Here is a 15812-nt window from a genome sequence, read left to right on the forward strand (position 1 = left end):
GGTGATTAAACAATATGAAAGCTTCAGTTTTAATTGGTCTCAAAATTTCAATTCATTAGCGGGAACTCTTTTAACATACCTTTAAAAGTATACTAATAATTATAGGTAAGATATTATTTCAAATTCGTTTTCATTCTTTCCAATAATACAAAATATACAAAATTCCACGTCCTGCCGGAAGATCATTACCTTCCTCACAGTTAGTTCCCTCAAAACCAGCCGTACATGTGCAGGTATATCCGTTAACTTCATCAGTGCAATTAGCTCCGTTTTGACACGGACTGGATTGACACTCGTTAGTCTCTGTAAATAAAGTTTAAAAGAATAATCAATCATTGTAGCCAATTATGAAAACATTAAAAGGTAGGTTTGAGAAGTAGTAATGCTGTTACATATCAAGCAATCGTAACTAGAAAATTGCTGCCGTTTTTTTTTTTAATTGAAACGCTTATTGAAATGTTAGATACTTAGTATCAGCAGTTGTATAAATCCAAAAGTTGTTCCTCGAATTAGTTTGGAACTGATTTCTTTTACAGATTTTAAAATACAAGTATCACAGTTTATTCACCGCAAAAGCGTCAAGGATGCTTTTTTATTTTAAAGTAAATCTGTATATCCGGGCATTTATTCGAAATGAAATTTTAAGCTGTGATTTTCAATTGATTTACGGTCCCAACATTAGAAAAATAGAGATTTAACTTCATTGTGGATTTATTACCTGTCTCACAATTAGATCCTTCATAACCTCCCGCACATGTGCAATTATATTCATTTACTTGATCTGTACAAGTAGCTCCATTATGACATGGATTTGACAGACACTCGTCTAATTCTGAAATGACAAGCGCGCACCACTCGGAAAGGTAATGATCATATCGCTAGTGCGTAGCAAGAGCGATTTGAATTAAATTGTACTTATATATCATATTATATATTATATTATACGGCTGCCTATTTTTTATTCACTGATAAAGTATAGCAATATATATATCATTTTGATTCCAATGCTTGGTATCACTTAATGTGCGCCATATTATTTTGGTGTCACTGCTTATTTGTATTTCTACACGTTTGATCATGAGAATTTTTATAGTTTCAAAGCGTTTGGGGCTCCGTGTACTAGTCAGTAACAAGTTTTATCATACTAGAATAGACCTAAAAGATGTTTGTCTAGCATGAATAGTTGTAATAGGCAAGAAAGGATAAGAGCGAAAGTCAAAGAGACACTGATGGTTAGCTGCAATAAGAATCGTCTACTTGGCATGTCTAATCATCATACGTAGTTTCAATATTCTGGGCCTAGTGATTCTCAAGTCATGGACTGGAAACGGTTGTCCATGTTCTAGCCCCTATGACCTTGACCTTTAGCAGAGTGACCCCAAAATGGCTAGGGTCATCTACTCTAAACATCCAATCATCCTTTGATATTCTAGGTCAAGTGGCTCTCAAGTTATTGATGGGGAAAACGTTTTTCATGTTCAGGCCCCTGTGACCTTGGCTTTGTTCAAGTGTTCCAAAAAAACATTGAGGGTCATTTACTCTGTAAGTCTAATGAAATGGTTCTCAAGTCACTGATCGGAAATTGATTTCTATGTTTTCTGTGACCTTGACCTTTAATAGCGTGACCCGAAAATCAATAAGGGTCATCTATTCTGCATGTCCAATCATCCAAGAACATTCTGGGTCAAGTGGTTTTCTAGTCATTGATCGGAAATTGCTTTCAATGTTTAGGACACTGTGACTATGACCTTTGATGGAGTAACCCTTAAAACAATAGAGGTCGTCTACTTCATACGACAAACGTTGCGGTAGAAGATTTGTAATGTATATCTTTAACATGTCAACATTTCTTCAGTGACCTAGATATTAAAAAGCAAGAACAGAAGTTCATCAGGAAAAAAAGACACATTCTAAGAAGACAGCCACCACAGCACTCCACATGGAAATATGAGTATGTGCGACTTTATACACGTACATAGCGACTGAGCGTATGTAACCAATCCAATTAGTTTGGTAGTAAATAGGCAAGGTAAGTACGTTTACATGGTAACGAACTTATTTTCGTTCATCCCATGCTTTTTGTACATTGAAACATTTCCAAAAATAGATGAAGATATATGGTACCGACATACTTTAGCAATATCAAAATACCGAATAAGCATTGCAAGTGTTTGGAATATTTCTTTCAAAGTTTACATTAACATCAATTACAAATTTACAGTCTACCCTCTAACAGTATGCAATGCTGGTCTGTTCTTTATAACTAAATATAAATAGCATAGTTCTAATTTGAAATGTAATCCAATACTTTTGGATCTTTAACCATCATTTTCTAAAGAAGACTATGGATTCTATTTAAAAAAAAAACTTTCGTAACATATTACCTTTCATACAATTTAACCCTTCATAACCTCCTGCACAGGTGCATTTGTATTTATTAACTTCATCCGTGCAAGTAGCCTCGTTCTGACATGGGTTGGACAGGCATTCATCTATCTCTGTAACAGAAGAGAACTAGTCATACATCTTTGTTTTTAAATTTATTATTTGAACAACTATGCTTACAAGTGTGCTGTAGTGATGATACCGATTAATTTTAATGTCAAATATTTGATTTAGAAGTAGATTTAATTTCGTAACATTATGATTAAATTTACCACATATCGTTCTCGGGGACTGTTAATGAAAGCGGTATTACCTGTCTCACAGTTATTTCCTTCATAGCCAGCTAGACATATACATTCATATCCATTAACTTCGTCCGTGCAATTAGCTTCATTCTGACATGGGTTAGACTGGCATTCGTTTATATCTATGGAATATTTAAAAGATTAAGAAGGATGATGATTATCAGAATGTCTCTGTATTTAAATCAGTCTTTATTTTCTGCTCGCCAATCTTTAGTTCATTAAAGCGATTACTTTTAAATATATTTTAAGGTAACCTTTTAACTTATCGTAGCTCAGTAGGGAAAGCGAAGACTTTCGAATCGCAGGGTCGTGAATAAGATCCCTTAGGAAAATGTACGTTGTCCCTGACGATCTAATAAAAGATTTTTATCCTTCACCTTTGATTTATGTATGGAAGCTGGCAGATTTTTGCAGACAACAGGTTTGAACTGGTAGAGATTCAAGGAACAGGGGTATGATTAACTGCCCGCCATCACAGAAATAAGTATTGCTGAAAAACTGCGTTAAAACCAAAACTAACGAAAAAAACTATCTAACTAGCTAAATGTTACCTTAATTGTTTATTAAACTATTCTCCATTGTTGGAACATTTTATACAATTAAAGATCATTTCGGGAGATCATTACCTTTCTCACAGTTTGCTCCTTCATAACCGTCTGAACACGTGCATGTATATCCATTTACTTCATCAGTGCAATTAGCTCCATTTTGACATGGACTTGATTGGCATTCGTTAGTGTCTGTGCAAAACGAACATCAAGAGTAATCAATTAACATATCCAATTTTGAATACTTATAAATGCAAGAGGCCCCATGGCAGATTTGTTAAGGCAGTTAACTTCAAATCGCTTGGCTCTCCCTTGTGTAGGTACGAGCCTCACTATGGGCGATGAATTCGTTATTTGAGGAAGCAATCCAACTGGCTTACGGAATGTCGTTAGTTCTACCCAGGTGCCCGTTTTTATTGAAATAATGTACGGAGGGGTTCCTGTGGTCTTCCACCACCATCAAAAGCTAGAAAGTTACCATAATTGGGTCGGTTAGATTCAACAAATTCAATGTAGATTCGACAAAATATTGTTAACCTTGAGCCTGCTGGCGGCAAGTGATTCTGCCTTAACGACCAGTGCAGACCAAAATCAACCTGCACATCCGTGCAGTCTGATCATGGTCTGCACTGTTCCCTATTCAGTCAGCAAATTTTTAGTGAACACCCCTTCGAATAATAAAAGGCTCTGTCCAAACTGAATGATGGACCAGTCCATATAAGAAATTCAGTAAGGTAAAGGTTGAAGTTGGATGAATATTATAACACATAAAACAATTGTAAGTAGCAAGTCATTGTCGTTATACCCATCTATACGCTATATTTAACTGATATTTTGAATCTCAAATAATTAGTTTTATCACTTGTGAAATTTTAAACATCGTTTCCCAAGTGACTTTAGAACTGATTTCATTTTCAGAATTTGTATCAATATCAATTCACAATCTATGCTAATATAAACAAAATATACATGTTCTGAGCTTAATTTCAAACGTAGTTCTGTAATTGTTAATTAGAAATTATCTCAGTTTTAGAGGATACTGATTCAGCTTCGAAACACGTTTGCAGTATTATTACCTGTTTCACAATTAGATCCTTCAAAACCTCCTGCACATGTACAATTGTATCTATTTATTTCATCATTGCAGGAACCCCCATTCTGACAAGGATTTGACATGCACTCGTCTGTCTCTGAAACAGAATAATTGTATCATGCATTTTTTTTGTCAATCGTATCTTAAATAAACTGACTGATGAAACGTCATAAAAAAATTAAACATAAAATGTGAGTGTTTAATTAAGAATTTGGCATTTTTATTTTAAGTAGGTATTAAGTATTATTTACTTTGAATCTATTACCTTGATAATATACATAAACAAATGAAACCTTTCGACAACGAAACATATAGGAAATTTGCTAGAGACGTTTCATTCTTTTCAGTTGGATCCACCTTACCATTCAGGCACGTCATGCCCTCGTAACCGTTAACACAAGTACAGTTGTATCCATTAATTTGGTCTACGCAGGTACCTCCATTCCAACATGGCTGCGAGGCACATTCATCGATATCTAGTTAAATAAAGATTATAAAACAGATTGAAATGTTTCAGATATTTTTGAATGTTCATTTCCTTGTACATATAAACGCATTTCATTGATGTATAGGATAAAGGAGTACTTGATAACATATAGATTAATTTTCTCGTATCATATGTTAAATAAGAAAGTACAAATACAATTGATATTTAGTTTTGAAATCTTTACAAATAAATATTGTATTCAAAAAAAGAAGAGAAACATACTGCTTTAGAAGATTTGTTAAATGTATATCGTTCAGATTTCAACATATTTACAATGACTTGGATACTAGTATTAAAAAAATAAAGACAAAATTTAAACTCAAAGAACGCGACCACACACACATACTTGTTTCACAAAGTGTGCCGGTATAACCATCAGAACAGTTGCAACTGAAACCATTGACATGATCGGTACAGATACCACCAACGCCGCATGGGTCCGACACACAGTCATCAATATCTGTAACAAATATTGCCGCCGATAATACATGAATTTGAGAACGCGAGACATTAAAATGATCTATCCTGGATGTAGTAAATACTAATATGAATTGGTAATTATGCTTATTTATATTAAATGTTTAGTTTCCTTTCGGAATTTTGTAATATATCTATTACAACAATAACATATATAAGTATTAACGCATGAAATATATTTTAACATATTTTATTTTTAAATAATCTGAAAGAAATATTAGATAGGTCCAAGTTATTATCATTTATATCCAAGCGTACCAGTTTCACAGTTTTTGCCCTCATAACCATCTGAACAATTACACGTGTATCCATTTACAGCATCTATGCACGTGCCATTATTCTGGCAAGGAATGGACACGCATTCATCGATATCTAAAATACAATAAGAAATAAATCGGTCTTCAAATTTCTGTACAGTGTGCATGAACAATGCAGTTGATATGTATTTTCATCATTTTAAGGTAAGCTAATTAACTATTGAATGCACAATACTTTTATATATACCACTACACTGACGCAGTAGGTCAATGGTTACACTTTCAACGTTACATCTGGTGGTGACAAGTCCTAAGTGCTTTTTGATACTAGTGTATAAATTAATGTACCTATCTCGCAGTTCATTCCTTCATAGCCATCCATACATTCGCACATGTACTCGTTGTCTTGAAAGATACATGTTCCACCATTCACACACTGATTATAGTCTGAAAACATCAAAGACATTGTAACGTTTCAAGCAGTCCAAATGACTACATTTTGTGTATCCTCGATTTATACAGACATTTAGTTGTTTTGTTTGTTTGTTTGTTCGCTTGCTTTAGGTTTAACGCCGTTTTTTTCAACAGTATTTGTTATGTAATGGTTGGCAGTTAACATAACCAGTGTTTCTTGATTCTGTACCAATACAAAGCAGTTCTCTTCAAGTAACTGCCAAAGTCCCCGCATGAATTAGAAGTGGAGGACGAATGATTTCAGACACAGATTTCATTAACTATCACAACAGCAATCGTTAATGGTAAGTGCCCTGTGGTGGATATAATGAGTCTCTCCGTACTTGGATTCAGTGTCGTTATATTTTCTGGTCCTTTTGTATAATGGAGTCTATTCAATATACATGTAATAGAGTTTCGGTGCTGGGGGGTGGGGGCGTAAGAGGTGTTGCACAACGTTACCTCTCATGAACAGCATCAAATAGAGTCTGCTAATATTTATCCTGGTTGCATTCTTCGTTTAGGTTAGCGGTTTTGATAACCAATCGAAGCCCAGTTATCAAAATGTCTTACCTACTAACTGGCAAATATGAGGGGGCAAAGAAAGCTGACCTTCCTTATTAACCATGCAATTGTTGTTGTCAAACAAATTTTTGTCTTCAGCGGTATGCTAAGTGTGGTCTTATCATGACCTGCCAGTTAAAAATAAAGGAATAAGAACAGGGTTCTTACTGATTATTTGGGGAATCATGAAAAATGCACCATCAAAAAAGTAGTTTGCCAATACGCTTCTAAGGATCTTTTTAAAGATTTTATTTCCTCGTTATATACGTCCATACGATTGTAGCAAAGTCTTACTCTAGGTTGTCCATATTTATTCAGTCATACAACTGTGAGAATGTTTAAATCTGATATTCTGATATCATGATTTTAGTAATTTGTTTCATGATAAAAAGACTTGATATTATTTTTGAAAATACCGGTGTATATCTGTATAAATTCTAGAGAAACTGAACGAAAAATGTCTATTGCAGTACCTGTCCAGTTATACGCCGTTACGGATGAGTTACAGAATAGACAACCAGTATAAGACAGCTCACCATCCACATGACATTGGTTATCTATGAAACAGAAGCTACCCTGAAAAAGTATGGTTTATAATTTACCATACAAACACAACCAATAATGATTAATTATCAAAATGCAGTGACTAATGATTCATTATAATTACGTAATCAGAACCGTATGTATTGATGGTTGTATAACGCAGTCCATTAATTTCTTCTTTGGAACATTACATTCTCGATTCATAGGTTTTATAAATGTATTGACAGTTATGTCAAGCAGTTGATTTATACATTGTTGATTCGTAGGTGCTTCGATTGCGCGAGTTGCCGTTGTCATGTTTTATGTTCAATGTACTAATTCATTTTTCTGCAGCTGTATTCACACTAGATGAGGAACACTAGCTTATGAATGTATGAAAAATACCATAATGTATATTTATATTGTTTTGAAAAAAATAGGTAAATGTATGCATCAGTACATGTAAACACGAAATGAAATTAGAGTATGACATATGGCCGTTGAAAACGTTTTATTCACATTATCCTATCAGTAAATATAATATCTGAGGAAAAATAAGATATACCACTTCATACCTTTAAAGAAATGTCTGTAACTGTTTCATTTATGTATATATCATGACATGTTGAATCGTATACATAAACATTTTGTGGTTCACCAAAACTGTTTCCGTCATTACTTGCTGAGAATTTGTATACGTGAACAAAATCGTTTTCTGCTGATAATGCATTTTGTTCTTCTGTTATGCAGCATGTACCGGTATAGATATCTTCGTAAGCACCCTTTTGTATTGCATTTTCCGTCAAAACAATTTGTTCGCTGCTGTTCTGAACCTGTGTAAAACATGTTAATGTTACCATATATATACTAATCACCACTGCGTTCTACCGGATCAAGGCAATCGCCTAGCAGAACAAACAAACATAAAGATTAGTTTCGATACTGCTTTATATACATACCCGAATTATACTACACTTTCGAACTGGCTCAACATTGGCATATATACTCAAATCTATGTTATCATGTCTCACATATGCATATGAACACCTTGTCACTATCGCCGTTTTTTTCTTCTATGTTTCATTACACGAATAAAGGATTTTAAAATCTAACATTTATGTAAGTTTTAAGTGAACAGTTGTTGTAGATATAATTAATTTACAATATGACTGCCTAATATTCATGTAGATCATTATTTTCTGATGTTTAAACAAACCATATTTGAAATTGGATACATTTTTCGAAAAGTCTTAATAAAGAATAAATCCAAAACAGTGATTTGTTGTTGAATTAAGTTATTTTTTTGAGTTCAAATGCAAAGAAATTATGATAATACACGTCTGAATTACAAACAATTATTACATTCAAAAGCACATCACTCTTTGAGATACGTTATTTCATCTTTGAATATATTCACCAAATAACTGTCTGCTTGTTTGGTTTTCTTTTTTATTTCGGTGCTATGACGTTTGACGCTAAGACGAAATAACTTTGACGTGTCTTATTTGTTAAATATGGAAATAATTCTGGTCGTATTTATAAACCTTAGTTATAAGAAATTATATTTGATATAAAATGAATTGCATATGAACGGAATATGCACTAACGTGCAAACCTTACTTCTGCAAGCTTTATTGATTAACACAATACTTACACGAGTAATAGTTGTTCTACAAGAGAACCCCTCAAACAAATGGACTGCCCGAATGGTAAAACAAGTGCATTCACTCGAGTTTGCTTTATCACACTCTCCACCTCCTTCTACGTCTTCGATAATAATCGGATCTCGAATATCAAAACTACAATCTGGTCCTCTAAACGAACTTGTGCAATTACATTCACCTGTTTTTAAAAGATATTGGTTTGTAAAGTTAGACATGCTCATACATTCGATCATTAAGTTGCAAACATACTACCTAGCCAAGGAGATTATACCATGATTTATAAACTAACTTCCAAACGTACATCCACATATTTACAGACGAACCGACCGATTTGACTTATATGTGACAGGTATTTTATCCTTCTGATCAAAAACGCAGAAAAAAATGGATAAAACACTAGATCCTAATATAACTATATCCAGCATACAATTTGGAGTGTGTCTTCAATTGGTAAAAGCAAAAGATCCTGCACACACACATTAAATGTGTATACAAAGAAATTTAACCGGGAAAATAAAACAAGCATAGAATACAAATACAAGATTATTTGGTTTGGCTTTTATTATATGATGTACAAAATTGTTTGCAAGTTACCTGTGTCTAAACATATTCCATTTCCACTGCAATTTTTTGAGCATGTCTGCGTCAGAAATATTTCAACTTCGTCGGTTTTGTTTGCAACATACTCTGGATTTAAATCCAATATATTCTTAGTAATTGTGTTGATAGCATCAACATGAACAGTTGCCCAAGATGTATCGTTGGACTCCTAAAATCATTGAATTTAATTTAATTGGATGTAAAGAAAAATGCATCTTCGTACTTTTTCGTATTAATTCTTCAATAGTGGAAACAGAAACGAGCAGCTTAAAGCCCGCTTAGCTAAATAGGGAGAGCGCAGATCTACGGAGGGCGTATGTTCTCCGTGACGATTTGATAAAAAACATTGTGTCTGAAATCATTCGTCCTCCACCTCTTATTCATGTGGGGAAGTTGGCAGTTACTTGCGGAGAACAGGTGAGTACTGGTACAGAATCCAGGAACACTGGTTAGGTTAACTACCCGCCGTTGCATAACTTAAATACTGTTGAAAAACGGCGTTAAACCCTAAACAAACAAACAAAGGCAGTTACAAAAGATTTCAAGGCATTAATTCTAAGTGTTATGTGAAGAAGTTGTAGAAGACTAAATAGAAACCAAACAAATTAATAGCAGACTCGGTTATTTGTGTCAGACAGTGAAATGTGTAACACTTTTCACGCACCCCAAATAAAAAGTAATAAAAGCCACCAAAAATAACAACACTGAGAGATGTTTCTAGAAAGCTTACTTTAACGTCGTAAACACATTGCTTCACTAGTTCTCCAAGATCTTCACCTGCAGTCTTATTTGGAAATTCTACCACGGCAGGTGCTGAATAAATGGACTCATTGCAAGCTGTATTCGCCATTTCAGCCGTTACATTGGTTTCTACTGTACTTCGCTAATTTCAAATAAAATATAATATTTCGGTTTCTTTAAAACGGTGTCTAATTTAGGGCACTGACAATACTATAATAATTGTGGATAAATGAAATCAAAGAAACAAATGCAGAATGTGGTTCCTGCTGTTGTCAAACCTGTTAGTTTAAACTACTTACAAGTATGTCTTACTATGTCCCGGGGCTAGAGGGCGTGGACGGTAGCCTGCATTTCCACTACCGTCCATGAACAGACTCAATCAAACCGAGCCTGCAACATTTTCGTTTTTGTCGTGTTGAGCGACCTGTGAAGTTTCCACTTTTCTCTATTTTATTTACATGTATGTAAGAAAATAGGACGAACTGATTGTTTATAGTTCATATAATTAATCTATAGCTTCAATGCCAAGTTATTATGATATATAAAACAAATGTATTCTCTGGCTATTGGGTTAAAACCGCCATGATTTCTGAACTCGTGATTTATACTTAACAAACTGTGCTTAAATTGAGTTTACGGCGTATTAAAATTTAAAGTCTAGATTAAGATGAAAAGCTGAACAATTCAGTAAGAAAATTGTTTGTTTCATCATTTAAGAAATAAAGTTCTGCTGTACCCACTTTCGTAATAATCCTCCGAGGTGTCAGCATTAAAGCATAAAGACGATCTATTTCTTTTTGATGTTTGTAATCACCAAGTGCGCGTTTCTTTCGACTTTGTATATCACATTTTGTCTTCGTTATTGAATTCACTGTCCTTCCACACTCGCGTCGGCGTTGAACAGTGCATATTCCTTCAACACAACGACATGTTACTTCATTTCGAATAGCCCAACTTTCTAGGATTCTTTTTGATGCAGTGAATAAATTTATATCATCTGTCAACCTACAAAAGAGAACAAAAGTTCTGTTGAAAAATATTTGCGTATCTAAAAGTTTTTTTTCTTGTAAATGTGACATTAAAAGAACACATGTGTCACCGGTTTAGATCGATACGTGAATAGGATCTAAGAAATTTCATTCGTATAAAGAAGCTGTGTTCCTGGAACTTGGCCATTTCTATTTCTTTTTCGTCCTTGTTTTTGTAGTTTAGTTTTTAGTATTAAAATATAATATCTCGTTTCGATTCTTATATCTACATCTATGTTACGCCTATTTTTATTAACCTTGTATTAGAAAAGTTTCGCCTTCAAATGAAATGCATAGTAAAAAAATAGATCTTTTTATGAAACCGATAATTGTAATTGTGCATTTGCGACGTATTTGTATGAAATTACAAATAATATAGTTTGTGTTATGACTTTTTAACGTTATTTCATACTGCCATGGTACCCGCTTTTCTTATGGAATGGAAAATAAATCCTCAAGATCAAGCTCTGATTTATTGACCAGTAAACATTATTACCTCCAGCTATTCGAAAACGTATAATCGGCATTATTGCTAGAAGTAATTCCATCTTTCCTAATAAAGTCATTCGAAGGATTCCCATCACACAATCCACATAGTCCTTCTGTTTTTCCAATATCTTTCGCTGACAGGATGATGTCAATATTCATCGTGTTCTGGTAATAGCCATCCAGCAGGTTTGCAAAGACTTGTGTCCCAGTCGGTGTTACAATCTACGAAAAGAGATGTTAAATTATTACCGTCTTGTCACCTATGACATTGTTTTGAAACAGGTAGAATCCGATTGCCTATTTAGTCTGAAATAATAAGGTAATGAACCTGTATTACCATTCGACAATTTCCTTATGATATTCGCAATCTCCGGATGGTTATTTGTATGAACACTATGAACACCTGGAGAATGCCTAAATAGCATTTGGAGGATATGGAATTGAACGGAAAGGAAATTTCTAAATGCCATTACGTGCCCATTATCCGAATGTACCTAAAATAGAACATTGATGAGCATATGATTTTTTTAAAAATCGTGTAGACTTTCTGATTTCAATTTTACACGTGGTTGGAAATATATCAGAATGCTAGAAATATTTTTACATCCTTGTGATACACCTGTTAATGGCAAGTACAATAACAAGCGGACGAGAGTCTGTTATCATGGTGATTTTAAAAGCCATCGGCCCACTGGATAATCTGTGTTTGTTTTACCTTGTATCTATAATCATTAATTCGTTCAACTTGAATTATACCGCCGTCGTCGCATCGAAGAAAATCCAGAAGATTGATACTTCCACAACGGTTGATCATGAAAACGTCCTTCCCAGCACGCACAGCTATTCCACATGTACAAACTGGCCCGCTGTTTCCTCCGAAACAATATTTTGTTGCCTCTTGCACCTTGTGAACAATGTGGAACAATGTACTAACGACATTTAGTTTTACGACTGCAAATTGATTAAAAAAATGTAGAAGCAATCAGCCATTTCCGTGTGGGTTCGTTTTCGACATTCTCTAGCCAAAAATGCGTTTGATATGAGGAATGGCTTCTGTTACAACCAGAGAATGCAGAAACAACTTACGGAGAAACATTATTCCTAAGGTACCTGATCCACAAATAGGTAACATTTCGATGCCTGATGACCCCAATATATTTGGTATCATTTGAAAGAGCGGCGTCTGCTGAACAAGAATTAGTAAATAAGATTACCATTAATAACATACACGAATAAATACAGTCTATGTTTTTGGCTGCAAAATGATAAATCATGACTTTTGTCCTGTAATTAATATTTTCTTTTTCAGTAGACATGCACTTGCAAATGACACCTGGATTGTATGAGCTTACCAGGAATCAATATTTGATATATTTTAATAGCAATGTTATATAGAACTTGATTATTTGTGGGTCGGTAGCAAGAAAGTAATTATTCCAATAACTAAATACATATATTTTCTTCTTTGATATCGGACCCACCTCCACGTCTGCTCCTATGTGATGAAACAGCATGTAGAAGCCCTCCCTCTGATTTTCGTAATAGCTGAAAAGGCAAATACAAATCTGAATCAGTGCTAAGTGGTATAAAAAGATCGCTTCGATATTGAATAATTATATTCTTGTAAAGATAGCCAATCATTATAACAGACATATAACGGCTTGCGTATATCTTACTATAAATGTAACAGAACCGAATAGGAATGAATCCCGAAACACAGACTAATAACCGAAGGTTGTGGACATAATTACTTGCATTTACCCGCCATGGACGTCTTAAATCATTCAGAACACTTGCCGATGTGGGTTTGAGCCTCACGATAAGCGTTGAATTCTTCATATGAGGAAGCCATCCAGCTGGCTTACAGAAGGTCAGTGATTTTACCAAGGTGCATTCTCATGACTGAATACTGCATGAAGGGGTATCTAGGGTCTTCCCTCACCATCAAAGCTACAAAATCGTCATATGACCTATAACCTATGACCTATAATTGTGTCGGTGCGACCTTACATCCAACAAAAACAAACAAAAACAATCCATCATTAAAGCTCGAATATTGCTATATGACCTATGATTTGGTCTGTACGATGTTTACCCCAACAAAAATAAACACTCCAGTATTTATTTCTTAATGTCGAGATCAACATAAATTGAAAATTACACTATCGAGCACTCGAGATTTCTGTTTAGGTATGTAATACACAACTCTAAAGGTAAATATCATTTCTAAGTCTTTTTTTTTTTTTTTTTTTGGTATATGGAAAATATGGACCCTTGTGTAAATATAGTTTTAGTCGTGCCATAACCACTACAGGCATTGTTGTTAAATATGTGCATATTCATTCCATCTGCCCTTATCTTATATTCATTTGTTTTACTTTAGGATTAAAGATCTTTACTTCGGAATCTGGTATAATGATAATAATGATAATAATAAAGATAATAATAATAATGATGATAATAATAATAAAATGCCAGTTAGCGTAAGAATGTGTCTATTTGCAACGATGCCACTCCATGTAAAGTGTGATCTATGCATTTTTCTAAGAGATAAGCATTCTATATGACAACGATCAATCCTATAGGTCGTATCTTCAACTGATATACATGCATATTCTATTCAATGACCATCGTTGGTAAGAGATTTTGTAGTTCAGCAGATGTACGGAACGCAGAATTTAATTATGAACAAAGTCATGCATCAGGACATGAAGCTGTAAACGTAAATGATACACATATTTGTGTTTCAACAGTATCCATTTGGTCACAAAATAAGAAATAAATCTGTAAGAAGATCCTTTGGAAACATAACCTGCATTCAGGCAAAACAATAGCAGACTCAGTTTGATTGAGTCTGTTCATAAGATGTTCATGGAAAATGCTATACCCCTCACGTCCCTAGGGTTAGGTGGAACTCAGTAAGCTAATATCATTAGATTTGAGTGTACTCCATAATCCCAAAAGGCAAGAAAATATAACAACACTGAATCCAAGTGCGGGGAGACTTTTACGGCATGTTTAAAATGAAAACGGATATTCCGTGATTCATTTCTTAATCAAACGTCATAATGATTTGTCATTCGGATCTTATACTAACTAGTTTCTCATGAGCAGTTTGATTTCCCTGATACGTTAATAAAACATACTTTCCGTCGCACGTTCTCATGTGTGGATCTACATGTGAATAGCACATTTTATCTTTGTAGTCTCCTGTCTCCTCAACTTTGACCTGTAAGTTTAACATAATGTAGAATTCGTTTGGAAGTTCAGGCTAGACGTCATAGGAATGGTTTTATAATCTTAGTTTTTTAAATGTATCGTGTTAACTTACTTTAGAAATAGTCATATGATTATAAATAGCTACCCTGTATGGCGATTCAGTGATGTTTAGAAATAATGTATTCTATATTTCAATTTTGCGGAAATTATCTTAAAAATTGAACTTAAGCATTCCAGACGTTACCACTCATAAAATAACGAAGTAAATGTTAAAAGTAAAATGTCTCCTCATTATAGTTTAACCTCTTTTGAAAGTGTAGGCGTAAGACACTTTGACTCGAGATTTGCCAGATTTTCGCAAACACTTATTGTAAGAATCTTGCATGCCTATCTGTGCAGAGTTTCCCAAACCCCAATAAGAGCGAGTAATAGAAAACCTAGCGCTATCAGGAGTGTTTTGAAAACACCTGTCTTGCATGCCGACATGTTGCTAATTTTTCTAGTCTTACGTTAAATATAAATGACATTAAATAAAAAAATGAGAATATAGTTTTTATGTCATTCTATGACGTGCCTATACACACGTATAGGTTGTATTAACCCTTGGAAAAAGATGAGTCTATCTGTTTCATTTTCCAAAATATAATCTGCGTTTTACCAAAGTCTATATTACAGTAAAATCTTTGATAAGAAAAGAACTTAAAACTCAATGATATCATATATAACTAATTTCATACTTACATGGAAGTTGTTAACCACGTAACTTTGCCATAATGTGTGCCTTACATTGTTACCAAGCTCCAGTTGCAAATCAAATTCTTTTGCATCGTCGTAATTGTTATCAACGGTTGACACACGGAAGGTGTAGACTATATCTGAATCCCATACGTCTGTTTGTTTTTGCGCCTTAAAACACAAATTCTATCTTTAAGAAAGGGGCGGGGGGGTGGGGGGAGGGTTTTTCTTTAAATTCTAGTGTA

General features: G+C 34.2%; 1 protein-coding gene across 1 annotated transcript in view; it reads right to left on the reverse strand.

Moving 5' to 3' along the window:
* Positions 1-15812, reverse strand: part of LOC123542407 (neurogenic locus notch homolog protein 2-like) — a 56652-nt gene that overhangs the window by 24850 nt on the left and 15990 nt on the right. The window contains exons 9-29 of the mRNA XM_053532044.1: positions 15574-15738; positions 14760-14842; positions 13095-13158; positions 12329-12517; positions 11621-11835; positions 10837-11101; positions 10086-10238; positions 9350-9524; positions 8746-8933; positions 7667-7924; positions 7043-7145; positions 5901-5999; positions 5554-5667; positions 5165-5278; positions 4694-4807; positions 4315-4428; positions 3317-3430; positions 2699-2812; positions 2385-2498; positions 719-832; positions 190-303 (exon numbers count right to left, since the gene is read on the reverse strand). Of these exons, the coding sequence (XP_053388019.1) occupies positions 190-303; positions 719-832; positions 2385-2498; positions 2699-2812; positions 3317-3430; positions 4315-4428; positions 4694-4807; positions 5165-5278; positions 5554-5667; positions 5901-5999; positions 7043-7145; positions 7667-7924; positions 8746-8933; positions 9350-9524; positions 10086-10238; positions 10837-11101; positions 11621-11835; positions 12329-12517; positions 13095-13158; positions 14760-14842; positions 15574-15738 (2983 nt within the window). The remainder of the gene's footprint in view (positions 1-189; positions 304-718; positions 833-2384; positions 2499-2698; positions 2813-3316; positions 3431-4314; positions 4429-4693; positions 4808-5164; positions 5279-5553; positions 5668-5900; positions 6000-7042; positions 7146-7666; positions 7925-8745; positions 8934-9349; positions 9525-10085; positions 10239-10836; positions 11102-11620; positions 11836-12328; positions 12518-13094; positions 13159-14759; positions 14843-15573; positions 15739-15812) is intronic.

This window comes from Mercenaria mercenaria, chromosome 19, assembly GCF_021730395.1.
Source record: "Mercenaria mercenaria strain notata chromosome 19, MADL_Memer_1, whole genome shotgun sequence".
Lineage (NCBI taxonomy): Eukaryota > Metazoa > Mollusca > Bivalvia > Venerida > Veneridae > Mercenaria > Mercenaria mercenaria.